Genomic DNA, 27,981 nt, shown 5'->3' with positions numbered 1-27,981 from the left:
CGAGACCTGGGGCCTCATGTACAAAGACTTGCGTGGAAATCTTACTAAAACATTGCGTACGCACAAAGCTGTAAATGTGCGTACGCAGAAAAAAATTCAGATGTATGAAACACTGCGTACGCCGAATCTCACGCATATTCTTTTGTACATCCGAATGCACGTGAAACTGAGCGCAACATGCACGAGCACAAAACCCCTCCCTGCCTCCTCCCCCGTATGAATATGCTAATGACTATACTTTGGCAAAACCCATCGAAAAAGCAACGGCAAAAGCAAGCAAGAAGAGAAACTTTGAACAGAATGTGAATTGGAGGTGCTGCTTTTGGAGGCAGACCAGAGAAAAGCGGTGTTATTTGCAAGTTTGTTCTCTGCAATTAACAACAAAAGAAAAAAATAGAGTGGGAGAGTTTAGCTGATGCGGTTAACACAGTTGGGTCTGAACATCGCACTGATTTAATTAGTAATGAAATAGTGTGGTTTATAGGTGTAAAATGTTGAAGCACCTTTAACAGTCTCAGTGGCGCAGCTCGTAAGACGCATGTCAACATGTTTTGACACGTTCGAGCATGAACTCGGTTAGAATCCAGCGTCTGATGAACTCTTTCTTCTTTTTTCCCCGCTACATATCAGATTTTGCCTACTATTTATCACGAGAAAGACAAGTAGGAATCATTAATAAGTCTGTGCATCATATTTTATTTGCACATCTATTGAATGGAAATGTTTCTGATTCACACATGCAAATTCATCTTCAGATAGTGTCTTTATAGCAATGTGCGTGCGGTAGATAGCTCAGATTACATTGGGAAAACAGGCGACCGCTGCAAATTGTGCTTTAATGTTTAGCTGGTCAACTGTATGGTATGGAAACCTTATATACCTGCTAGATGAACCCATCTCATACAGCTGCCATTGCAAGGCTCAGACACTTTGCAGAGAGCAATTTAACACAACTGCCTCTAGGAGTCGCCAATGGAAATAAAGACACGCACAAAAAATGTGCGTACGCCAGCCATAAAGCTGGCGTGGAGCTGCGCACATTCCCACGTTCAGTTCATTGTTAGTAAATCCAAACGTGAGCGATTCTTAGCGTGAAACCTGGCGTACGCAAAGTTTTTGTGCGAACGTAGCGTTGATACATGAGGCCCCTGGCGAATCGTCATTTGGCTGCCAAGGTCAAACAAAATCCTGTTTCATATGGCCTAGTGGACTGTGCGTGTGCACGCTGATGCTGTGCTTCAAATGACATTTTGGGTTCGAATCCCGATTTGTACAGATGTATTTTAATCATGTTTCTGTTTTGTGTAGACTAAATAGGATACAGCTGCAGTTACGCCATCAATATAGCATCAGTTTTGTAACACTGTAAAACTATAATTAATAATTTTACAGTACTGTGATAGTTGGGTTTAGGGTTTGGGTAATAAAATACAATAAATGGGAAATTTAATGAACAATATAAATAATTCTTGATAACTTCAGGCCACAGTTTCTGATCTAGTAACAACCCTGTTTTAAGACCAAAACAACATATATTTATTCACAAAATTGTTTATTCGGATATTAGACGAATGTTGAAACAAAACGATACAAGAGCAAAGCATTACCAACTGATATTAAAGAGCCCATATTATACATGAAATAGGGTCATATCTTGGTTGTAAGGGTCTCCAACAACAGTTTAATATGCATGCAAGGTCAAAAAACACTTTCATGGTCTTATAATCTGCATTTATTTTTACCTAATTATCCCAGCGACTCCTGTATGAATCGTCCAGTGATTCATTTGTTCCCAAACCCCTCCTTAGCGCGAAGCTAATCTGCGCTGATTGGACCGATGACAGTCTGTTGCGATTGGTCGACTGCCTTCAGTCAGAGAGTGAAATGCCAAACAGCTAATCAGCAATATAAAAGTAATCACAGTTTGTTCATACACGCTCGATAGTGTAGGCGTGGATTTTAGCTGCAAGTGGGTCAATGTAAATACAGACTATGGACTTGAAAATTCAGACGACTAACTATTTTATTGAGCAAAAACTCCAAAAACAGTTGAGGAGATCTCCTAGCTTCTCACTCTGCTCTTTTCACAGACACACACACACACATATTGCACACACACACACATATTGCACACACACACACACGCACTTAACTCTGCTCCGGACGACAACGCGCGCGCACACACACACACACACACACACGCACACACACACACACACACACACACACACAAACACACACACCTCCGGACGACAGCGCGCGCACACGCACACACAGACACACACACTACTCCTCGTCAACGGAGCTCCGTTAACAAAGCAGCACGAGTCGCGTTTTTAACGTGACTTTGCACGCGATAAGAGAGTATAGCCAGTTAACCTGATACAGTACACGCGGTTACAAGTAACAAATCACAACTAAATACATTTGCAAGCTAGAGTCAACGAGGCAACAACTTTAATCGCACATACTTACACTTGAGAAATGGAGGAAGAAAAATCCATCCTGACGTCCATCAGTAAGTTACTCTTTACTGATCCTTCCTTTAACAAACGCAGATGAAGTATTCTTTGTAGCATGTAGCTTCCAGAAGTTTCCAGTAGTTTCCAACTGCTCGGCTATAATGCTGATGTTTCATCTTTGGGTAGAGACTCAATATATCCATCTGCAGTGTGACTTCAATCGACCGGCATGTTTGTGTGCGTGTGTTTGTGTGTGTGTGTGTTTGTGTGTGTGTGTTTGTGTGTGTGTGTGTGTCTGGGTTTCTGCGTCAGAGAGCGGGGCCTCAGGTTTGAAATCTCCCGGGTTTGCGCGTGCACGTGAATAACTTGGTTTCGTTCGTACGTCATGGCGAAACACCTAATAAATCGGTATCAAGGTGACTCGTTTGAAGCACTATGAGTCGACTCTTTTATAGATGAATCAACAGTTTTAAACACTGTACACTTACAGATTTAAGCCTTAGCTGGATACTTCACTTCACTTAGAGCTGTGTTACACACTACATGGAGGGGAGTTTTCAAAAACCCATAATATGGGCTCTTTAAAGCATTTCAAAACCACAGTATCAGCCTGGAGTTGAACCCACTATCTCCGCATGGTAGTCAAATACCTTAACCACTTCACTATATTACTTGAAAGTTTATGCATACAAAGTGGGGTTTAATGCCTCAATTTGCTCAACTGTTCTTCGCTGAAGCTGTTTCAGTGCAATTCATTAAAAAAATGATCACTAGGTGTCACTGTAGAGTGGGGCTTCGAAACGTTTCAAAGCTTCGACACATTTGCTTAGACTGTTTCAGTGTTTCACGAAGCCTCGCTTTGCCCACCACTACCCATAGATATATACACTAGATGTTGCCTGGCCTATTGTTGTCTATTGGACGGAATGTGTCAATAGCGCCGCCATCTTGCTACAGGGTAGCGCTCCTTTGAAATGAATGCGGGACCAAGGTACAGTGGAGGACTGTGGCCATCCAAAGCCAGAGATATACACATATACACGTATATCTATGATCGGGAGTTTTCTTGGATGTTAGTATGTAATTTTTTTTTCTAATTACGAAAATTATAATTTTACATCACTTTTCTACATTGATGGATCAGTGACCGCACGGGCATTCCTGACAAAAAGCTTGTGTTTGTGTGTACAGAAATGTACTATTCACCCTCCCTGTTAAATTTGATCTAATCATGTCCTGAAACACAGCTCCTCTCCTGCTTTCACCTCTCATACTGACGGAGGGAGCGATTCGTTTGTGAATGAATCCCCCGAACGACTCTTTCACTAACGTTAGCCGACAATAATACACGTTTCTGGCAGCGCAGCATCTCGTTGTCATATTTCTTTTGCATTGTTTGCTGATTTTATTCAACAAAACTAGCATAAGCCGAGTGTTTAGTGCGAGTTGGAGCTGCTTTGCCGTATGGTGAATGCAGTAAGTGACTGTATTATCATCAATAACGTTACCTGATTAGCACAAAAGTTCAGAACATACAAAAACAGAAAAAAACTTAATATTACCTATGAAAAGTTCTGCCTTTGTGCTTTGATTTCTTGGTTTGCTCGTTACTACACCCGTAGACAGCTCTAAAGTCCCGCATCTTTATGTAACGTCAACGTCTTGACTAGTGCGGTTGAATGACATTTGTCCTGGGAGCACTGTACCAATGTGGCGCATGCTTAGGGTCCCTATGCAATATCTAGTGTATATATCTATGACTACTACCAAACAGGACTGGGGGAGATGAAATACAAGAGGTATAATCTTCTGATCAGGGAGGACAGGTGACACGCGTAACTCTCAGACACAAAAACAATTATCAAGCACAGAACGAGGGAGAAGGGGAGACTAAATAGCCTAATAATCAGGGAGAACAGGTGAAAGTAATAGGGACGGGGAAACAAGGGAATTGATAACAGGTGAAACTGCATACAAATAACTAGACACAAGAGGGGGACAGAGAAAACACAAAAAAAACCAGACACAAGACTCTACATGACGAGATTTGCTGTGATAAGCTGTTTACACCAGACGAAATATAAATACAGCCATTTAGAAGCACAGAAATTGTGCATGCACTACACTCCAGCGAAATGCTAAGGTTTATAATCTAATTAATACATATTAAACCTCTTCAACATGATTAAATGCAGATGTTGAATCACTGATATGTGTTGAGTCACAGCTCTGAAGTTCAATTTCAGATGGTTTATTTTATTTTCCAGATCTGAGGTGAACTATCTGCTGCTGCTTTCAGTAGTATGGCAATAAGTGTCATGTGGCCTTGACTTGAAAATTCAGACGACTAACTATTTTATTGAGCAAAAACTCCAAAAACAGTTGAGGAGATCTCCTAGCTTCTCACTCTGCTCTTTTCACAGACACACACACACACATATTGCACACACACACACATATTGCACACACACACGCACTTAACCCTGCTCCGGACGACAACGCACGCGCACGCACACACACGCACACACACACACACACACACACACAAACACACACACCTCCGGACGACAGCACGCGCACACGCACACACAGACACACACACTACTCCTCGTCAACGGAGCTCCGTTAATATAATATGGGCTCTTTAAATTTTCAAGTGGCATTCAAACGCACATTATCAGCATTTAACCCTGAATAAAGCACATGAGCTGTACCTGAGCTGATCAGTCTCAGTTTTCTGTTGTTCAGCTACAAGAACTAGAAGCCTATTTCTTTGCTTTTTTTCCCTTTGAGATGTTTTCGTGAGATTCAGTCAAGCTCCAGCGCTTTGTTGACTGAAGAAATAAATGAATGGAAAGATCAGGGAGGCTTAATGTGTGGATTTTCCAGGATGGTAAGATGAGTAAATCAGTTTGGTGTTGAACAGGTGTTAAAGATCCTGACCTTTAGACAATTTCCTGCCAAACAACACACACGCGCACACACACACACACATACTTACCGTCACATATACAGATGCTGAAAACACACAAAGTAGGGCTGCACGATATATCTCAAAATTATCATTATCGTAATAATAGTATAGGCAATGTAGTATATACACTCACGGCCTCTTTATTAGGTACACCCTACAAGTACCCCCTTTTTCCTTCAGAACTGCCTTAATCTTTCGTAGCATAGATTGAACAAGCTACTGGAAATATTCCTTCGAGATTTTGCTCCATATTGGCATGTCTGCATGCCTAAATGCATTGAGTTGCTGCCATGTGATTGGCTGAATGGAAATTTGTGTTAACGAGCAGTTGGAGAGGTGTACCTAATAAAGTGGCCGGTGACTGTATGCACTATTATATGTATCGTAGACCTGTAATAAACAGCATTCATTTTATATGCATTGTTTGTTTATCTAAATTTACCCAATCAGGTAAAGTGGTTAGCACTGTTACCTCATAGCAAGAAGGTCGCTGGTTCGAGTCCCGGTTGGGTCAGTTGGCGTTTCTGTGTGGAGTTTGCATGTTCTCCCCATGTTGGCGTGGGTTTCCTCCACAATCCAAACACATGCACTAAAGGTAAATTGGATAAACTAAATTGGCCGTAGTGTATGAGAGTGTGTGTGAATGTGAGAGTGTATGGATGTTTCCCAGTACTGGGTTGCAGCTGGAAGGGCATCTGCTGTGTAAAACATATTCTGCAATAGTTTGCGGCTCATTTCACTGTGGCCACCTCTGATAAATAAAGGCACTAAGCCAAAGGAAAATGAATGAGATGCATTGATTTTTATTTTGAACCGTCACCAGAGGGCAGCATAAGTCCTTGTTCTTCTATATGTTGCTTATGTGATTTACAGCAAATGAATGAATGACTTTTTATTGACTGTGATGCCATTGAAGGGTGGGGTCTGTCATTTTTAATGTTTTGATTGGCTCATTAGTTTTTTAGAGGGCGTAGTTTAATAAAAAAAATTCCTATATTACCCTAACTTTACCCTAGTTAAGCCTTTAAATGTTGCTTTAAGCTGAATACTATCTTGAAGAACATCTAGTCAAATATTATTTGCTGTCATCATGGCAAAGGTAAAAGAAATCAGTTATTAGAAATGAGTTATTAAAACTATTATGTGCAGAAATGTGTTGAAATAAATCTTCTCTCCGTTAAACAGAAATTAGGGGAATAAATATACAGCATGGCTATTAAATCTGACTTCAACTGGATCTTTATTATGTCCTCAGGACGTCCAGCAAATGCTTCAAACAGGTGACGATGCTGATAGTGAGCGAGATGACCTCAGAAACCTGCGAGAGACCGCAGAGAAGTATCCAGAATATCAAAGCTCGTGTGAATGATCTCCTGGCGTGTCCTCTGAGGAGATATCTGAAGACTGTGGATAGGCCAGTCATACAGTGGTACAAGGTACAACATGCACTGTTCATCTCCAGACTAAAGCTTTCACATACTGTAGAGGCCTTTAAAGTCTCGTGATATCAAAATTATGTTATTGAGATGTCAGTATCTGTATGTTAGTTATAAGGATGTACAGTGCATCTGGAAAGTATTGATAGTGCTTCACTTCTTCCACATTTTTTTATGTTACAGCCTTATTCCAAAATTGATTAAATTGATTTATTTCCTCAACATTCTACACACAATCCCCCATAATGACAATATGAAAAAAAGAGTTTTTGAAATTGTTGCAAATTTATTAAAAATAAAAAAGCTGAAAAATCACATGTACATCAGTATTCACAGCCTTTGCCGTGAAGCTGTAGATTGAGCTCAGGCACATTCTCTTTCCACTGATCATTCTTGAGATGTTTCAGCAGCTTCATTGGAGTTAACCTGTGGTCAATTCAGCTGATTGGTCATGATCTAAAAAGGCATACACCTGTCTATATAAGGTCCCAGGGTTGACGGTGCATGTCAAAGCACCAAATAAGCATGAAGACAAAGGAATTGTCTGAAGACTTCCGAGACAGGATTGTCTGGAGGCACAAGGCTGGGGAAGCCTACAGAAAAATGTCTGCTGCTCTGAAAGTTTCAATGAGCACAGCGGCCTTCATCATCCGTAAGTGGAAGATGTTTGAACCAGGACTCTTCCTAGAGCTGGCCGGCCATCTAAGCTGAGTGATCGGGGGAGAAAGGTCTTAGTCAAGGAGGTGATCAATAACCCGATGGTCACTCTGTCTGAGCTCCAGCGTTCTTCTGTGGAGAGAGGAGAAACTTAGAGAAGGACAACCATCTGTGCAGCATACCACCAATCAGGCCTGTATGGTGGAGTGGTCAGACGGAAGACACTCCCCGCCTGGAGTTTACCAAAAGGCATCTGAAGGACTCTCAGACCATCAGAAACTAAATTCTCTGCTCTGATGAGACTCGAATTGAACTCTTCGGAGTGCACACCAGGCGTTACGTTTGGAGAAAAGCAGGCAGCGCTCATCACTAGGCTAATAGCATCCCTACAGTGAAGCATGGTGGTGGCAGCATCATGCTGTGGGGATGTGTTTCAGCAGCAGGAACTGGAAGACTAGTCAGGACAGAGGGAAAGACGAATGCAGCAATGTACAGAGACATCCTGAATGAAGACCTGCTTCAGAGTGCTCTTGACATCAGATTGTGGCGACGGTTCATCTTCCAGCAGGGCAATGACCAAAAGCACACCGCCAAAATATCAATGGAGTGGCTTCACAACAACTCGGTGAATGTCCTTGAGTGGCCCAGCCAGAGCCCTGACCTAAATCCTATTGAAGATCTCTGGAGAGATCTGAAAATGGCTGTACACCGTCACTTCCCATCCAACCTGATAGAGCTTGAGAGGTACTGCAAAGAGGAATGGGCAAAAATTCCCAAAGACAGGTGAGCCAAGCTTGTGGCATCATATTTAAAAAGATTTGAGGCTGTAATCGCTGCCAAAGGTGCATCAACAAAGTATTGAGCAAAGCCTGTGAATACTGATGTACATGTGATTCTTCAGCTTTTTTGTTTTAATAAATTTGCAACAATTTCAAAAACTCTTCACATTGGCATTATGGGGGATTGTGTGTAGAATGTTGAGGAAATAAATGAATTCAATCCATTTTGGAAAAATGCAACATAAAAACATGTGGAAAAAGTCAAGCACTATGAATACTTTCCAGATCCCTTATTTGCACAAGACGGCACCAGTGAGTTTTCGAGACGCAAGTGTGTGCGCGTTTAGTTCCGGTTGTATAGAACTATGAACGAAGAGATGAAGATTTCGGCGACAGGAGAGAACATCCTCACTGCATTGCTCCATACCTCAGTGCACTAATTTGATTTAAATTTTCCCCTGTTGATGCTAAATTTTGTGCTCAGTGATTACTGTTTGTTTTGTTTTTTGTTTGGCTTTTTGCCTAAATGATTAAATAATTTTAAGCTTTTACATCGTAATTTTAGCTTATTTTAAAACGTTGCAGCGCTTTAAATAACTTTAATCATATTGATAATTATCCAGACCTTTCGGCAAATCCACTATTATATACTGTATATTTCACAGAAGAAGGAAATTACATGTTTAAATTAGTGAGAAACTATTACTATATTTCAATAATTTTTTCTATTCTTTTCCTTGATTCCCAGAACTGTGAGCTCATTCAAGAAGATGAGAAGTTTTCTATTAATAGAGAATTTCTTTACATACGCAAAGTACACGAAGACGACGCTGGATTTTACACCTGCAAAATGAGCTTCAGTTTAGCTGGAGTTGCTGGAGAAATGGCTGAAACCATCGAGTGTGAAGTGCAGGGTGAGCCTTTCATATCACATTATCTGTGGCTTGATATTAACATCTGACATAACATAAACCATACAGGTTTATTATAAAAAATTAAAATAAAAAATGTTTTTTAAAAATACACACACACACTCAGTCACCAGCCACATTAGTAGGTACACCTGTCTAACTGCTCGTTAATGCAAATTTCTAATCAGCCAATCACATGGCAGCAACTCAATGCATTTAGACATGTAGACACGGTCAAGACGATCTGCTGCAGTTCAAACCGAGCATCAGAATGGGGAAGAAAGGGGATTTAAGTGACTTTGAACGTGGCATGGTTGTTGGTGCCAGACGGGCTGCTCTGAGTATTTCAGAAACTGCTGATCTACTGGGATTTTCACGCACAACCATCTCTAGTCTTTACAGAGAATGGTCTGAAATAGAGAAAATATCCAGTGAGCGGCAGTTCTGTGGGCGCAAATGCCTTGTTGATGCCAGAGGTCAGAGGAGAATGGCCAGACTGGTTCCAGCTGATAGAAAGGCAACAGTAACTCAAATAAGCACTCGCTACAACCGAGGTCTGCAGAAGCCTTGAAGCGGATGGGCTACAGCAGCAGAAGACCACACTGGGTGCCGCTCCTGTCAGTTAAGAACAGGAAACTGAGGCTACAATTCACACAGACTCACCAAAACTGGACAATAGAAGATTGGAGAAACGTTGCCTGCTCTGATGAGTCTCCATTTCTGCTGCCACATTCAGATGGTCGGGTCAGAATTTGGCATCAACAACATGAAAGCATGGATCCATCCTGCCTTGTATCAACGGTTTAGGCTGGTGGTGGTGGTTTTCTTGGCACACTTTGGGTCCATTAGTACCAATTGATTATTGTGTCAATGCCACAGCCTACCTGAGTATTGTTGCTGACCATGTCCATCCCTTTATGACCACAGTGTACACATCTTCTGATGGCTACTTCCAGCAGGATAACGTACCATGTCATAAAGCGTGAATCATCTCAGACTGGTTTCTTGAACATGACAATGAGTTCACTGTACTCAAATGACCTCCACAGTCACCATAGCTCAGTCTAATAGAGCACCTTTGGGATGTGGTGGAACAGGAGATTCACATGATGGATGTGCAGCTGACAAATTTGCAGCAACTGCGTAATGCTATCATGTCAATATGGAGCAAAATCTCTGAGGGATACTTCCAGTACCTTCTTATAGGGGAATTGAATTAGCTAAATTGGCCGTAGTGTATGGGTGTTTCCCAGTGATGGGTTGCGGCTGGAAGGACATCCGCTGCGTAAAACATGTGCTGGATTAGTTGGCGGCTCATTCCGCTGCGGCGACCACTGATTAATAAAGAGACTAAGCCGAAAATAAAATGAATTAATTTTACTATGCTTGACATTATGAAACATACATTTTTGACAAATAGGTGAAAACTAGTGCTCTGACAAATACTGGCAGAAGCGTAAAGATTTCAGGATACATACTTTGGGGCCAAACTGTGATCCTTAAAGTCTGTTAATATGTTAACAAATTGTGGTTTTTTTAGATGAATATTTAAAGAAACCACAAGTCATCCAGCCAGTAAATGAGATCATCAGAATGGAAGAGGGTGAGCTGGATATTTCAATATTCCTATTATTATTATTATCTGTTATTTATGCAAGAACTAATTATTGATCAGAATTAAGCATTCAGCAGCCCTGCAGTGTATAACTATGATAATAAATGGATCTTTTATGTGTGTTTTAGGGTCATCGTTCAGCAAGGATTGTGTTGTGGTTATGCTGGGTAAAGGGATTCCTCTGATTGAGGTGCTGTGGAAAGTCCTCGTAGAAGAAGAGGAGGAGTTTGTCACGCAAAACATGTCGCATCGCATTCATCAGAAACCCAGAAAGTGCGTATTGAGTTGGTTTGTGTTTCAGATAAGAGAAAAATAGCTTTAGTCTGGGCCCTCTGGTCTCTCTAGTAAACTTGACAGTGACTACATTTTGATGGACATTAGTAAATTAATGATTTGCCGTAATCTGAATAAGACTATAATAAGATGAAGGTGTTTACATGAGTTTTGAATGTTCCTTCTATGATCCCATTGTACATGATATAGCACATAGATTGATTAACTTCATTGTGTCACCAGGCTATCCATGTTTCCTCCGGAGTTAGTACCCTGCTAAAAAATCCAGCTTAAACCAACCTAGGCTGGTTGGCTGGTTTTAGCTGGTCGACCAGGCTGGTTTTAGAGGGGTTTTGGCCACTTCCAGGCTGGTTTCCAGCCATTTCCAGCCTGGTCTTAGCTGGTCATGCTGAAAAAATGACCAGCTAAAACCAGCTTGACCAGCCTGGTTTAAGCTGGACATAGCTGGTTTTGGCTGGGCTCCCAGCCTGCTAGGCAGCCTGCTAGGCTTGACCAGCTAAAACCAGCCAACCAGCCTAGGCTGGTTTAAGCTGGATTTTTCAGCAGGGTACTGACTCAGTATAGTGTACTGTGTAAGTGTATAGACTGTCCTGTCGCCAAATGCATCAAAAAGTCCTGTGTGACGGTAATAGTTTGATACTACTACCTGAGATACTACACTGTAAAACCCAACAGTCACCTTTATTAAATGAAATGATTTTAATTTACTCAAAATGTACTGAGAGTTAATTCTACTCATTTGAAAAGAGTTTAGAACTTAGTGTTGAAGGTGATGAGTTAGATAAATACTTCATTACTGCAACTTAAATGGAGTAAGTCTATCTATCTATCTATCTATCCATCCATCCATCCATCCATCCATCCATCCATCCATCCACAGTATCTAACTGTCTATCTATCCATGTATCCATCCATCCATCTATTCATCCACCCATCTATCTACAGTATTTATCTGTCCATCTATCTATCCATCCATCCATCCATCCATCCATCCATCCATCCATCCATCCATCCATCCATCCATCCATCCATCCATCCATCCATCCATCCATCCATCTATCTATCTATCTATCTATCTATCCGTCCATCCATCTATCCATCTATTTATCTATCCGTCTGTCTATCCATCTATCCATCCATCCATCCATGTATATATCCATGTATCTATCAATCTGTCTATCCATCTGTCTATCCGGCCATCCATCCATCCATCCATTCATCCATCCATCTATCCATCTATCTACAGTATCTAACTGTCTATCTGTCCATGTATCCATCCATCCATCCATTCATCCACCCATCTATCTACAATATCTGTCCGTCCCTCCGTCCATCCATCCATCCATCCACCCATCTATCTATCCATCCATCCGTCCATCCATCCATCTATCCATCCGTCCGTCCATCCATCCATCTATCCATCCGTCCATCCATCCGTTTATCCATCTATCAATCTGTCTATCCATCTATCTATTTATCTATCCGTCTGTCTATCCGTCTATCCATCCATCCATCCATCCACCCATCTATCTGTCCATCCATCCGTCCATCCATCCATCTATCCATCCGTCCATCCATCCATCCATCCATCCATCCATCCATCCATCCGTTTATCCATCTATCAATCTGTCTATCCATCTATCTATTTATCTATCCGTCTGTCTATCCGTCTATCCATCCATCCATCCATGTATATATCCATGTATCTATCAATCTGTCTATCCATCTGTCTATCCGGCCATCCATCTGGCCATCCATCCGGCCATCCATCCATCCATCCATCCATCTATCTACAGTATCTAACTGTCTATCTGTCCATGTATCCATCCATCCATTCATCCACCCATCTATCTACAGTATCTATCTGTACGTCCCTCTGTCCATCCATCCATCCATCTATCCATCCGTCCTTCCGTTTGTCCGTCCGTCCATCCATGTATCTTTCAATCTGTCTATCCATCTATCTATTTATCTATCCGTCTATCCATCCATCCATCCATCCATGTATATATCCATGTATCTATCAATCTGTCTATCCATCTGTCTATCCGGCCATCCGTCCATCCATCCACCCACTGTATCCATCATTATGTATTAATATTTAATGTATATTTGGTTTGTAGAATGCAAAACTAAGCATTCAGATGTTTTACAATATACCCTTATGTTGTTCATTTTTCCCCCTCCATATGTGTTCCTCTTGCAGCGAGAGCGTCACTGCAGATGGTTTTGTGTTTGTGCGAACCCTGTCGGTGTCTCATGTGTCGGAGGACGATTTCTATCTGAACTTCACCTGTCTGGTGTCCAGCAGTCGAGGACATCTGACCGGCCAGTTCATGCTCATCCCAACAGGTACATCAAAAGAGTACCTAATCAGAAAATCTTTGCAAACCCTAAATAAGTATGCGATATCTATGCAATGTGACCATGCAATTGCGATATCGATGCTGAAACTATATATGTTGCAGCCCTTTTATATACACATATAATATTTTATATAGTGACAATACTGATTGTGATTGTCTGCATGTGCACAGATCCGGATCTGCTGTTGTTTGCTGGTCTTCTCCTGGGTTTGCTGGCTCTGTTCTTCACCAGCGCAGTGTTTCTGTGCTCCGTCTTTAAGGTGGAGCTGGTCTTGTGGGTCAGGACTGCGTTTCCATTTCTCTACAAAACCACAGGTGCTCGTATAAACAGGAAATGCACTCTAACAGCTTACTTTAACAGTTACTTGGAAACGATGCAGTTGCATTAACGAGAATTAACACCTTTCACAGTGCTGTTTACTTCACTCACTTTATTATTCACACTTTGGGAAATGTGCCTCAGGCTTAACACTTTGTATTAGCTATGATCTGTCAATTGTGTGAATAATTTGAGCAAATAATTAAGAAAGAAAGAACCAAAGCAAGAAAAATGAAAGAAAGAAAGAAAGAAAAGAGAACGAAAGAAAGGATCGAATAAAGGAAGAGCAAAAAGAAAAAAGTAAGGAAGAGTGAAAGAAAGTCAGAAAGAGCGAAAGAAAGATAGAAAGGGAGGAAGAAAGAAAGAAGAAAAAGAAAGAAAGAAACAAAAAAGAAAGAAAGCGAAAAAAGAGAGAAAGAAAGAAAAAGAAAGAAGGAAACAAAGGAAGAGCAAAAAGAAAAAAGAAAGGAAGAGTGAAAAAGAAAATGACTGAAAAAAGAAAGAAAGGAAGAGCGGAAGGAAGAAAGATAGAGAAAGAAAGAGAGCGAAAGAAAGAAAAAAAGAAAGAAAAAGAGCGAAAGAAAGAAAGAAAGAAGAAAGGAAGAGCGAAAGAAAGAAAAAAGGAAGGAAGGAAAGAAAGAGCAAAAAAGTAAGGAAGAGTGAAAGAAAGAAAGAGAAAGAAAGAAAGAAAGAAAGAAAGAAAGAAAGAAAGAAAGAAAGAAAGAAAGAAAGAAAGAAAGAATCAAAGAAAGGAAGAGCAAAAAGAAAAAAGAGGAAGAGTGAAAGAGAAAGAAAGAAAGAAAGAGCAAAAAAGTAAGTAAGAGTGAAGGAAGAAAGAAAGAAAGAAATAAAGTAAGGAAGAGCAAGAAAGGAAAGAAGAAAGAAAGAAAGAAAGAAAGAAAGAAAGAAAGAGAGCAAAAAAGTAAGGAAGAGGGGAAGGAAGGAAGGAAGGAAGGAAGGAAGAAAGAAAGAAAGAACGAAAGAAAGAAAGAAAGAAAGAAAGAAAGAAAGAAAGAAAGAAAGAAAGAAAGAAAGAAAGAAAGAAAGAAAGAAAGAAAGAAAGAAAAATTAAGAGCAAAAAAAGGAAGAGTGAAAGAAAGAAATGAAGGTAGGAAAGAAAGACGAGAAAGAAAGATAGATAGAAAGAATGACAGAAAGAAAAGAATTATAAAAAAGAAAGAACGTAGGGTAAGAAGAGTAAGAGAAAAAAAGAAAGAATCAAATAAAAAAAGAAAAATTTAAGAGTTAAGAAAAAGAATAAAAGAAAGAACAAAATAAAAGAACAAATTTAAAAAGTGAGAAATGAAAGAACAAATTAAAGGACAAAGAACGACAGAAAGCAAAAACAAAGAACAACAGAAAAAATTAAGATAGAAGAAAGAATGAACGAATGAAAGAATAAAACAAATGAAAACTAAAGAACAAAAGGAAGAATGAACAAAAGAATAACATGAAGAAAGAATAAAGGAAAAAAATATCAGAACGAATGAAAAAAGACAGAAATAAAAAGAAAGAAATGAATGTTGATTGCTTGATTCTGATTGGCTGCTGAACTCAGAGGTGTGTGGTTGTTTTCAGATAAAAGAATTTACCTACAGCAACAGTAGATTTATTTTTACTAATTTTTTTATTTCACACCATAAATAAACATATATATATATATATATATATATATATATATATATATATATATATATATATATGTATATGTGTATGTATATATGTATGTATGTATGTATATGTATGTATGTATATGTATATATGTATATATATATATATATATATATATATATATATATACAAACATACATAATTATTATTATTATTATTATACAGTTTATAATTCAATAAATATACAACAGTTAAAATCTGCACAGTAGATTTATATTAACGCTAAACAGTATTGTTACTGCTCTTTTATTCTTCACTGTGGTTGTTTTTCCTCTAGATGGCGATGGTAAGCAGTATGACGCATATATCGCCTATCCCAGAGTCCTGGAGGGCTCTAGTGAAAAGGCGGAGGTTTTTGCCATGAGCACTTTGCCACAGATTTTGGAGGGTCGATACGGTTATAAACTCTTCATTCTGGGCCGTGACGGGCTGCCTGGGGAAGGTAAAGCATCTCTGAATAAACAAACCACTCTAAACCACCTGTTATGTCCATATATGATCTGTTGAAACTGAATCACATGACTCTTCTGATGTGCATGCTGGAATTTATGCACCTTTTCTTTTCAGACAAATTGCGTAATATAAAATGCACATGAGTTTTAATGCATATTTTCAAAATGTACGCACATCAACTGTTTAATATGTGATCATTCAACATGTGCATTAAAGGGTCATGTCACCCCCCGCTTTCGGTTCAGGTCCACCTCAGAATTTTTTCAAAAGATGCATCATAGTGGGCGTGGAGCTCTGCGAGCAGAGGCAGGAGTGGGCGTGACCAGCAGGGGAGAAGGAGGGGAGCGAGCAACTGTTGTCAGTCTGCTCACAAAATGAGACACAAACCGTGAGGAGACACATGATTTTATAGTTTACAAAGTTAAAATGCAAATAAATAAACAGTGATTTAATGCCCTGCTACATTTGTTATTCATAATTTCATATACACATAACCACAATTTATATCATTATAAAGATAACCGTGTTCATATAAACACTAAATGAGGACTTTTCCCTCAATCTCTGGGTCTGAATGCAGACTTGGTGCAGCAGGTCTCTTGCCCTGTCTATTTTAACCATTAGCCCTGCTGTTAATCTAGAGCAGGGGTCTCAAACTCAATTTACCTGGGGACCGCAGGAGGCAAAGTCTGGGTGAGGCTGGGCCGCAAAAGGGATTTCACGAAAAAAAAGTCCTCAAATGTCATTATTAACAGTTTTAATTATTTCTTCTGAACATGAAGTGTCCTGAACATTAATAGAACATTGAGTGAAGATTATGAACAGTTCTTCTGAACATGGCATCTTTTGCCTACTTCTTGCTGCCAGAGACTTGACAGCGCTTCTTCTCACAAATCTGAACCACATTTGGCTTTAGAGCGGAAGCAGTTGAGACCCTCAGTATGGCTTGAAGATGATCTTCATTAAGTCTAGACCTGTCTAGACTCACTCAAAACGTCCATTCCCTCACCTAAAAAAAAGGCGTATATATGTATAAATAAAACACCCCCACGCCACTCCAGTCACATCAGTCTGTATCAGTCTGTATCTACCTATAATATATATAAGATGCAGGCTGTAGCTACTGTAGGTAGGTGGCAGGCTGCAGATAGGTAGCTAAGTGGCAGGCAGGGGCGGGAACAGCTTACCTTGGTTCTGGCCGGCGCGAGTTTCCTCCTAACACTTCCCGCCCGTCACAGCGTCTAACAAAGGGGCGGGGTGCGTGGTGACGTCACCGGCATCTCCGCCCCTTTGTTTACACGGCGGGCGGGGAATGCCAGTGACCGCTGTGTACGGATAGAATCAGCAAATGGCCCGCGGGCCGCGAGTTTGAGACCCCTGATCTAGAGGATTTAGGCGAACACAGCAGCATGGCGATGTGTCTAAATGTGAACGAACTCCTGATAAAAGACAGCGCCCGCCATTCTCCAATTCTCGTACTGTTCTCCCGACAAAAATGCTTGCTGCACACAAACAGCTTTGCTGTATTGGCCCTGACAGCATCGGTGGGAAAAATATGCAACAAACCCCGTGGATCATGGAAACAAACACACATGATCCTTCATGAACGGATAAATACTGTGTGCTGTTGGTCCGTGGACTCTTCTCACCCAGTCCTCACAGCTTGGCCCTGGCAAGGTCAGTCTTGACTTCGGAAAGCACCACAGTCATGAATAATTAAGAAGCCGGCTCTTCTCATAGGATAAGAAAACTCCGCTATGAATAATAATGAAAAACCAACGCATCATCTTTGCACTTGCAGTTCTTTGCTATGTCGCTGATTTTGATCCCGCCTCAAAAATCATTTAAAACCCGGAAGCTTAAACTAGCTGATGTAGCCGCGGCCGGTCTTAACGGCTCGACTACCCCTCTGCGTTGTGTTGTGTTGTGTAAAGAGCTGGAGTCTGTCTGCAGGTTCAGCGGTCTCATTTATTTAAGTGCTGCACAAACAGAGAACATGCAGTTAGTCTTCTCTTAAAACTCCTCTTACGCCTGCTACTGCTCGCTCTGCTCTGTCCTCCGACAGACTCAAGCAAGAACAAAACAGTAAATATAACATATTACATAATGAAAAAATATAAGTCATTATAAAACTGTTAATTAATATAGTGAATATTTTAACTTACCAATGTTTTACAAAAACTCCACTTAATATATAATATATAACATTTACCAGTATTATATATAAAACACATTAAACATCAGACACATAAAACACAAAAAACAATACCTGCACAAACAGAGAACATGCAGTTAGTCTTCTCTTAAAACTCCTCTTACGCCTGCTACTGCTAAACATTCATACACAAAACAAATCGAAAATCAGCAATCAAAATACACATTTCACAGGCTAAATTTCATGCTAATATTGTGCACTGCACTTCTCTTGGTTGAAACGACAGTTTGGCAGGTTAAAACACGATATAAAGAACCCAAACACACTCATATAACTCATGTACATGTTATATAACATATTATAACAAACTCACTTCATCTAAATTACATATTTTTGTACTTTATACACACTTTTCTACGGGACAGGAGTAAATGCCTACCTCGCTCTGCTCTGTCCTCCGACAGACTGAAGCAAAGCGCGCGCTATGTCACTGACGTCACCGCGGCAACGCACGTCAATGACGTCATCGCGCCGACACGTCAAAACAAAAATAAAACATTTTCTCTTTATTTCTTACATATTAATGACCAACAAAACAAAGATTTTGCGTGAATTTATAACGAAAACATAAATAAATTTAATACCTGTTACACTGACAAAAGCTTCAAATTACCCAGTTTTCCTCACAATTAAAGCTAATTGGTGCTAATGTTGTCTTAACTGATGCTCAACACACACACATCTGTTAACATCTCAAAAAAAAAATACACAAGTATTTCTTGAAACTTTAAAAAAGTCAGTGGGTGGAAGCTATTTTGTGAGTTGGGAGTACTTTAGAATCCAAAAAGTACAAATCAACCACAAAGCTTTCTTTCTATGGGAAGGCACTAAAGAAACGTCTCTTCTGAAAGCAAAGCGCATGTGATTCACTGATTTATTTGCATGTTTAAATGCGAGGTGCGTCAAAATGTGGGATTTGAAACTCTTGCATGCCAGCCGTTGTGTAGGCATGAAAAAAAAAACGTCTGTAAAAACAATGTCAAGTGTATAATATATGAAACACATGCAGAAATGATGTGTCATTTAAAAAATGGGATCTAATGGGTTTATTCAGGGGTGACATGGTGGCTCAGTGGTTAGCACTGTCCCCTCACAGCAAGAAGGTCGCTGCTGGGTCAGTTGGCGTTTCTGTGTGGAGTTTGCATGTTCTCCCCATGTTGGCGTGGGTTTCCTCTGGGTGCTCCGGTTTCCCCCACAGTCCAAACACATGCACTATGAGGGAATTCAAGGTCGCTGGATTGAGTGCTACGATAAAAACATATGCTGGAATAGTTGTCGGTTCAATCCGCTGTGGCGACCTCTGATAAATTGGAGACTAAGTTGAAGGAAAATTAATGAACATGCAAACTCCACACAGAAATGCCAACTGGCTCAGCTGGGATTTGAACTAGTGATCTTGCTGTAAGGCGACAGTGCTAACCACTGAGCCACCGTGCTGCCCCAGCCGCCCACTTCTTCAGCTGAATTTCTTTTGAAAGGGGTTTTTTAATTCTTGGTAAAAAAAAAGGAGCTAAGAAGCTGAAACCAGTTTCCTGGCAAGGTGCTGGGTTGCGGCTGGAAGGGCATCCGCTGCATAAATCATATGCTAGAGTATTTGGCGGTTCATTCTGCCATGGCAACCGCTGGGACCACGCTGAAGGAAAGTGAATGAATGAAGCTGAGACAAGCCATCTCTTAAATGCAACACTGCACACTTTTCTCTCTCTCTCTCTTTCTCTCTCTCTCTCTCTCTCTCTCTTTCATTAGACAAATCATCAAATCCTGCAATATGAACAAACCCAGTGGTGTAAAGTAACTAATAACAAATACTTAAATGACTGTAATTGAGTAGTTTTCCTCAGGAATTGTAATTTACTAAGCAGTTTTAGAAATGTGTACTTTTACTTTTCCTTGAGTTCATTTTTAGTGCAGTATCTGTACTTTTACTCCACTACTTCATCCTGCAGTCACAACTTTATTATTTCTTGTCTATGGGGATTAGAAGAATCACTCCTGTGTTTCCTGTCCAATCAAATCACACATAGAAGGCAAATGGCCTCATCATGAACTACCTCAAGACATGGCGATTTATAATTGCAGCAAACTGTTTGGAAGCATTAAAGTGTCCAAGAAGATGCCAAAAATCTTTACACGCATTGACCCAGAGACTGTTTAAATGCATGTCACTGATGAGAAGATGACGGATGTTTACTGTATGATAACCGAAATGGCCTTAAACACCCAGCAGGCACAAGATGTCAACATGACGTCAGATTGACGTTGTACCCTAACGTCGTGGGGATGTTGCATTTTGTTTGGAAATGAAAATCAGGTGGACGTCAGAACTCAACATCAGGGCAACGTCAATGTCCATCCTAAAACCAACCTAATATCAACGTCTAATGATGTTACAGCTTGACATTGTGTGGACGTTACCACTATGACGTCTATCAGATGTTGGATTGTGGTTGCCTTACCTGAGGAATAAATGTCAGTATTTGATGTCAATATGACGTTGGTTTAAGATGTTGCCTCGGAGTTGGATTTTGGTCACTTTCTAACACAACCTAAAATTGACCAAATATCAGTGGCGTAGCGACACCCCCACCCCCCTCTGTTGATTTTAAATCTTGCACCTAACAAATATCCTCATTTAGAAATAACTAAAACTAATACTGAAGTTAATAAAAACTAAACTAAAAAAAAAAGTCATTTTAAAATATAGAAACTAATAAAAACGAGTAAATCTGCCTCTAAAACGAATTAAAACTAACTGAATTTAAAAACAAAAGTCAAAAGTGAAAAAAAAAACTAATGAAAAATCAAAACTGTTATAACCTTAGTGTTAGCCACGCCAAAACTACAAACAGACCTATTTTGACGGTCCATGAGCAAAACAAAAAGCGCAGGGCGCAAACGCAATTAGGGCGTGTCAGAATCCATATTTGCTGATTTAAGGACGGGAAAATCCACTTTGCGCCGTGGCACATGGTTTAAAAGAGTTGAGTTTATTTTCTTAATGAGTTATAGGTGTGTTTTGAGAATAAACCAATCAGAGTCTCATCTCCCATTCCCTTTAAGAGCCAGCTGCATCACGCCATAAGCAAATTTGCTATTTACAGGACGCAAAGTAAGTGTAAGTGGAAAAACTGAGCATTTCTCTAGCAAGAAAACAGTTTAACAGAGCATCTACTGTGCGAGAATGAGAGATAAAAGATCTACTTTCACTTTCGCTATCTTGGATAGGGAAACCTTTAAGCACAGACATCAATTAGTCTATAAATAATTAATTGCATTTGTTAAGCGCAAAGATTTTTTTCAAAATTATTTCTAAATTCAGTTCTAATTTCCAGCAAACAAATAAATGAACAATAATAACGAAGTGTGCTCAAAAACATGAGTTATATCCTAAAACACATGCTGTGCCCCATATGGTCTAAAACCTGACAGGTGGGCAAATCTAAGCTTGTTTTTAATAAAACAAATATAAATATGCAGATAATAAATAATACTGCTAATAATAATAACATTATACAAAAGCAAATTGAATCAACTGAAAAAGCCTCCCGAGATGAAGAAGACATAAAAGCAGTGGTTTTTCATATTTATGTAGGCTAGAAAATAATATGTTTTATAATATTTTAATCCTTTATATTTATATCCTATATATATTCTTATCATATCATATATATATATATATATATATATATATATATATATATATATATATATATATATATATATATATATATATATATATATATATATATCCTTAATATTTACATTTTTTTCATATGTAAAGATATTTTGTATTGCTTTACATCTTGTGTGTATTAAGCAGTGGGTAAGCGAGGCGCAACTCTGCGCCGGACTTTAGACCGGGTTAGTTTTGGTCTAATGAAAAATCTATTATAGTTTCTCAAAATAGCAACGCGCCAACAATGCGCTTCAGAACGCCTTCCTTTTTAGACCAGAACGCCTATGGGCGCACAAATGAGCGCTAATGCATTTGCTATTTAAACAGCGTAGCGCAACGCCTCAAAACGACTCTTGCGCCGAGCTGAAACTAGCAAACAAGTATTGCGTGGTGTATGATAGGGCCCATAATCTGAGAATTTAACCGAAAACAAACAGGAAGTGCATTTTCAGATTTTCATTCAAGATTACAAGAGCAAACATGTTTTTTTTTTTATGACGTGACCAGATGAATTGTTTATCACAAAACCAGCAATGTGAGCTAACACCATAATATGGTTAGTTTAGATTTTTTTTTTTGTGTGTGTTTTAATCTCCTCCTGTGTGTTTCTGCAGCTGTGGTGGATGTGGTGCAGGAGGCTCTGAGCCGCTGCCGGCGTCTGCTGCTCCTCTACACGGCCTCTTCCCTCTGCAGTCCCGAGGCGCAGGAATGGGCGGAGCAGCAGACGGGGCTCCACCGTGCACTTGTTGATCACTCCATGAGCATCGTCCTGCTGGAGCTGGAGGAGATCCGGGACCCGCTGTGCCTGCCACTTGCCATACGCCTGCTAAAGGACAAACAGGGTGTTCTACAAGCCTGGAAGAGGAGGAGGAGGTGGGGGTGGGCGATCCAGGACAGGCGATCAGAGGAGCGGACCAGCTCTCTGCAGCCCTCGGAACGCTTCTGGAAGGAGGTGCGCTTCCACATGCCCGTCAGAGGAAAAGCTAAAGACAGAAACTGGTTCAGCTTCTAGATTAACACTGGATGCAGATGCTGTACTCAGGGTTAACAGTCTGGAGGTGGAGGGAGAAAGACACTTTTCAGGGGACGCCCACTTCTTTTGCAGAATTTCTTTCGTTTTTTCTTTAGTTAAGTGCAACATTGCACTCTTTATAAAAGACTATACATTGCACAAGACATGTCACTTGTAAAGTTTTAAATAGGGGAAAGTTTCAAAGTCATTATGGCAATATGAAGCCCCGCCCTCTAGTGCAGGAGCCAATCAGAGACAGACAATTCTCAGGGGGAGTGGCTCGAACCAGAAGTGAGTTTCTGCAGATTTTGTGTGATTTAAGCATTTATGAATGAAACTATAGAGAGAGCTGTTGTTTAATTTCATTGGTGATTCCTGATATGAAAGTTAATAGTAAGCTTGGCAAGCAGTTTTGGAGAGTTTGATGTCTCCCCATTCAAATCTACTGCCCGAGAGGTATTTCAAAGAGGGCCAAAAAAAAAACTGCTCATAAATGCAATATTGCACTCTTTTAAAGATTGTAGAAGACACAAAACGTGTCACTCGTATAGCTTTAAATGGGGGAAAGTGTAACAGTCAATATGGTGAATAAAGCTCCGCCCTCTAATGCAGGAACCAATCAGAGACAGACAATTTTCAGGGGGAGTGGCTCGAACCAGAAGTGAGTTTCTGCAGATTTTGTGTGATTCAAGCATTTATGAATGAAACTATAGAGAGAGTTGTTGTTTAATTTCATTGGTGATTTCTGATATGAAAGTTAATAGTAAGCTTGGCTAGCAGTTTTGGAGAGTTTGATGTCTCTCCATTTAAATATACTGCCCGAGAGGTATTTTAAAGAGGGCCACCGAGTGAGATGACTTGCCCTAAAGCAGGGGTGGTGTCCAAACTCGGTCCTGGAGGGCCGGCGTCCTACTTAGTTTAGCTCCAATTTGCTTCAACAGACCTGCCAGGATGTTTCTAGTATATCTTGAGGGCTTGATTAGCTTGTTAAGGTGTGTTTGATTAGGGTTTGAGCTTAACTCTCCAGGACACTGGCCCTCCATGACCGAGTTTGGACACCCCTGCCTTAAAGGGACTTTGACTCTGCAAATTAAGTGTTTAGCTTCCATATGCCCATCAGAGGAAAAGCCAAAGACAGAAACTGGTTCAGCTTCTAGATTAACACTGGATGCATATGCTGGGGTTTATACTCTGGAGGTGGAGGGAAAAGACACTTTTCAGGAGACGTTAGGTTAATTTTAATGGGACGCCCAGTTCTTCAGCAGAATTTCTTTTGCAAAAAAAAACTGCTCATAAATGCAATATTGCTCTCTTTCAAAGATTGTAGAAGACATAAAACGTGTCACTCGTATAGCTTTAAATGGGGGAAAGTGTAACAGTCAATATGGTGAATAAACCTCCGCCCTCTAATGCAGGAACCAATCAGAGACAGACAATTTTCAGGGGGAGTGGCTCTGACCAGAAGCGAGTTTCTGCAGATTTTGTGTGATTCAAGCATTTATGAATGAAACTATAGAGAGAGCTGTTGTTTAATTTCATTGGTGATTCCTGATATGAAAGTTAATAGTAAGCTTGGCTAGCAGTTTTGGAGAGTTTGATGTCTCTCCATTTAAATATACTGCCTGAGAGATGTTTCAAAGATGGCCACCAAGTGAGATGACTTGCCCTAAAGCAGGGGTGGTGTCCAAACTCGGTCCTGGAGGGCCGGCGTCCTACTGAGTTTAGCTCCAACTTGCTTCAACAGACCTGCCAGGATGTTTCTAGTATATCTTGAGGGCTTGATTAGCTTGTTAAGGTGTGTTTGATTAGGGTTTGAGCTTAACTCTCCAGGACACCGGCCCTCCATGACCGAGTTTGGACACCCCTTCCTTAAAGGGACTTTGACTCTGCAATTTAAGTGTTTAGCTTCAACATGCCCATCAGGGGAAAAGCCAAAGACAGAAACTGGTTCAGCTTCTAGATTAACACTGGATGCATATGCTGGGGTTTATACTCTGGACGTGGAGGGAAAAGACACTTTTCAGGAGACGTTAGGTTAATTTTAATGGGACGCCCAGTGCTTGAGCAGAATTTCTTTTGCAAAAAAACTGCTCATAAATGCAATATTGCACTCTTTCAAAGATTATAGCAGACACAGGACATGTCACTTGTATAGTTTTAAATGGGGGAAAGTGTAACAGTCAATATGGCAATATGAAGCCCCGCCCTCTAGTGCAGGAGCCAATCAGAGATGGACAATTCTCAGGGGGAGTGGCTCTGACCAGACTTGAGTTTTTGTTGATTTTTTGTCATTCGAGCTTTTATGAATGAAAATATAGAGAGAGCTGTTGTTTAATGTCATTGGTTATTCCTGATTTGAAAGTTAATAGTAAGCTTGTGCAAATTAAGTGTGCAAAGTGAGTAAATGTGCAAATGAAGAGTTTAGCTTTCGCATGCCCGTCAGAGGAAAAGAAAGAAACTGGTTCAGCTTTTAGATTACCACTGGATGCAGATGCTGTACTCGGGGTTCATACTCTGGAGGTGGAGGGGAAAAGACACTTTTCGGGAGACGTTGCAACATTGCATTCTTTTCTGTCTTTTCTTATTAAACAAATCCTCAAATAATGCTTTTTTTAAATATATAAACAACTTTAAAAAAAATACTTTTTTCAGGAGATGTTAGGTTTCAAGTCATCTTTATTTCTATAGCACTTTAACGATGTAGATTGTAAAAGTAGCTTTATATAGACGTTCTTGTAAACTGAAACTGCTTCAGCTCAGTTGTCACAGTTGAAGTTGAGTTTATTTCAAATCAGTGTAATGTGATGTTAATGGACCGCCTACTTTAGCAGAATTTATTTAATAATTTTAGCAGAATTTATTTCTGAATTTTATCAGAATTTATTTCCGTATTTCAGCAGAATTTATTTCAGAATTTCAGCAGAACTTATTTCCAAATTTCAGCAGAATATACTTCCAAATTTTTGCAGAATTTTTTTCCAAATTTTTGCAGAATTTCATAATTTTAGCAGAATTTATTTCAGAATTTTTGCAGAATTTATTTTTACATTTTAGCAAAATTTATTTCAGAATTTTTGCAGAATTTATTTTTACATTTTAGCAGAATTTATTTCAGAATTTTAGCAGAATTAATTTCAGAATTTTAGCAGAATTTATTTCAGAATTTTAGCAGAATTTATTTCAGAATTTTTGCAGAATTAATTTTTACATTTTAGCAGAATTTATTTTAGAATGTTTGCAGAATTTATTTTTTTATTTTAGCAGAATTTATTTCAGAATTTTTGCAGAATTTATTTTTTTTATTTTAGCAGAATTTATTTCAGAATTTTTGCAGAATTTATTTCAGAATTTTTGCAGAATTTATTTTTACATTTTAGCAGAATTTATTTAGTTATTATTATTATTATTATTTGTAAAACTATTTTCAAAAAGCAGCTCATGAATGCAGCATAATTATCAATGCAAATTTTTTTATCAAAAATACTGTTATTAGACTCTTTAAAGGGATATGTCAGCCAGTTTATGAAATTGTCATCATTTACTCAAGCTTTTCTTCTGCTTTTTTTCTTCTGCTGAACCCAAAAGCAGATATTTTCAACACTGTATCAAACTGGTTGCAATTGACTTCCATAGTATTTGTTTTTCTTTCTACTGATGGCAATGGTTTTCTTCTACTAATGGCTATGGTTACCTATTTTCAACATTTGTGTTTAATAGAAGTAAAAAAAAAAAAAATGGAAAATTGCTATGACCAGATAATAAATACCACTCAAAAAAAGTCACCCTCTAAATATTATGTTTATATATCAATATATACCATTACTCATGGTTTGTAAATCATTATTTAAAAATATGTCATCTATGGCATCAAAGTCAGCACTTTCAGGGGACTAAAAATACATGTTTGTCGACCACATGTCATTTTCATATGTCTTTGCACAGTGGACTATCTTTCAGCAGCAATATTATGGATATTTAAATATCTGTCTATTGTCAAATATATAACTGGAGTGTGTGTGTGTGTATGTGTGTGTGTGTGCATTAAACAAATGACTTTGCAATATTTCCCCAAATTAATCGATGGAAAATTGCCGTTGAGAGTTTTTCACCCCAATTGTTTTGCTTCAATCACACACTGCTGGGAAATACCTTGCAAAATGTTTGCCTTGTTATTAATAAAATGAATGGGACTTTTACTTTAGAACCCAAGCTTTGATTATAACCTAAACAAATCAACCACAAAACTTTCTATGGGAAGGCACTAAAGAGACGTCTCTTCTGAAAGCAAAGCGGATGTGATTCACTGATTTATTTGCATGTTTAAATGCGAGGTGCGTCAAAATGTGGGATTTGAAACTCTTGCATGCCAGCCGTGGTGTAGGCATGAACAAGAAACTGCTGTAAAAAATGATGTCAAGTGTATAATATATGAAACACATGCAGAAATTGTGTATATAATTTTAAAATGGGATCTAATGGGTTTTTGTGGCATGTGCACTAGTCAGTTTACACCCTAAAAATACTGTTTTTTTTAACCTACATGGACGAACCTAATGCTAAGTTAACCTTTTGTCAATTTAAAGGGCTAGTTCACCCCTAAAAATGACAATTTACTCACTATTTACTATCTCTGAAGACATTACAACCCTCTATGGATTTCTTTATTCTGTTGAACACTAAAGAAGATGCTTTGAAGAATGTTGAAAACCTGTAACCATTGACTTCCATAGTGGAAAAAACACCTACTGTACTGTGGTAACAGGTTTTCAACATTCTTCAAAATATCTTCTTTTATTCAGTATATCTTCTTCTGTGTTAAACATAGGAAAGGTAGTCAAACTGGTTTGGATCAAGAATGGTGACAGATTTTTCAGATCTTGGAGAACTATCCCATTAATTTTACTTGCATATTGAAACTCAAGTATTGGGTTTGTACAAGTTTGACCCAACATTGGGTTAAACAACCCAGAATTGTTTAGAGTGTAGCACTAAATTAAATTTTTGCAGTCACACTGTACGTCGCTTGTGTATATACTCTTTCCTTTTTAATGTACATTATGAAGTCTGTTTGCTGTTTTTGTTGTTCTGCTCGTCAGACGGGACTCTCTGTCGACAGATGAAACCTGTTTGAAGGCAGTCTT

At 39.3% G+C, this 27,981-nt stretch overlaps 1 protein-coding gene and 1 long non-coding RNA gene across 14 annotated transcripts in view; one reads left to right on the top strand and one right to left on the bottom strand.

Moving 5' to 3' along the window:
* The window catches only part of zmp:0000000936, a 48,253-nt gene extending 21,217 nt beyond the window's left edge, over positions 1-27,036 (top strand). Inside the window, exons 4-13 of one of the 13 annotated variants that reach the window (XR_012385677.1) lie at positions 6,692-6,872; positions 9,057-9,222; positions 10,760-10,822; positions 10,963-11,107; positions 13,335-13,480; positions 13,666-13,809; positions 15,762-15,926; positions 22,443-23,680; positions 23,868-24,503; positions 24,671-26,321. Coding sequence is in view for 1 of the 13 variants with exons in the window: in XM_021479056.3 (XP_021334731.2) it covers positions 6,692-6,872; positions 9,057-9,222; positions 10,760-10,822; positions 10,963-11,107; positions 13,335-13,480; positions 13,666-13,809; positions 15,762-15,926; positions 22,443-22,840 (1,408 nt within the window). In the remaining 12 variants the exon portion in view is untranslated. Of the gene's footprint in view, positions 1-6,691; positions 6,873-9,056; positions 9,223-10,759; positions 10,823-10,962; positions 11,412-11,602; positions 13,481-13,665; positions 13,810-15,761; positions 15,927-22,442 lie in introns of those variants that run through there. The other 12 variants (XR_012385680.1, XR_012385678.1, XR_012385675.1 and 9 more) reach the window with 12 other exon arrangements.
* LOC141376232 (uncharacterized) lies at positions 16,681-18,559 on the bottom strand. Its single transcript, XR_012385694.1, has 3 exons — positions 18,532-18,559; positions 17,125-18,267; positions 16,681-16,946 (listed from the first exon to the last, which is right to left on the bottom strand). It is a non-coding gene; the product is annotated as an uncharacterized lncRNA (long non-coding RNA).
* Positions 27,037-27,981: the final 945 nt, after the last annotated feature.

Source organism: Danio rerio, chromosome 9 (assembly GCF_049306965.1).
Source record: "Danio rerio strain Tuebingen ecotype United States chromosome 9, GRCz12tu, whole genome shotgun sequence".
NCBI lineage: Eukaryota > Metazoa > Chordata > Actinopteri > Cypriniformes > Danionidae > Danio > Danio rerio.
Note: the sequence above shows the minus strand (reverse complement) of the source record. Positions and strands in the feature narration are given on the sequence as shown.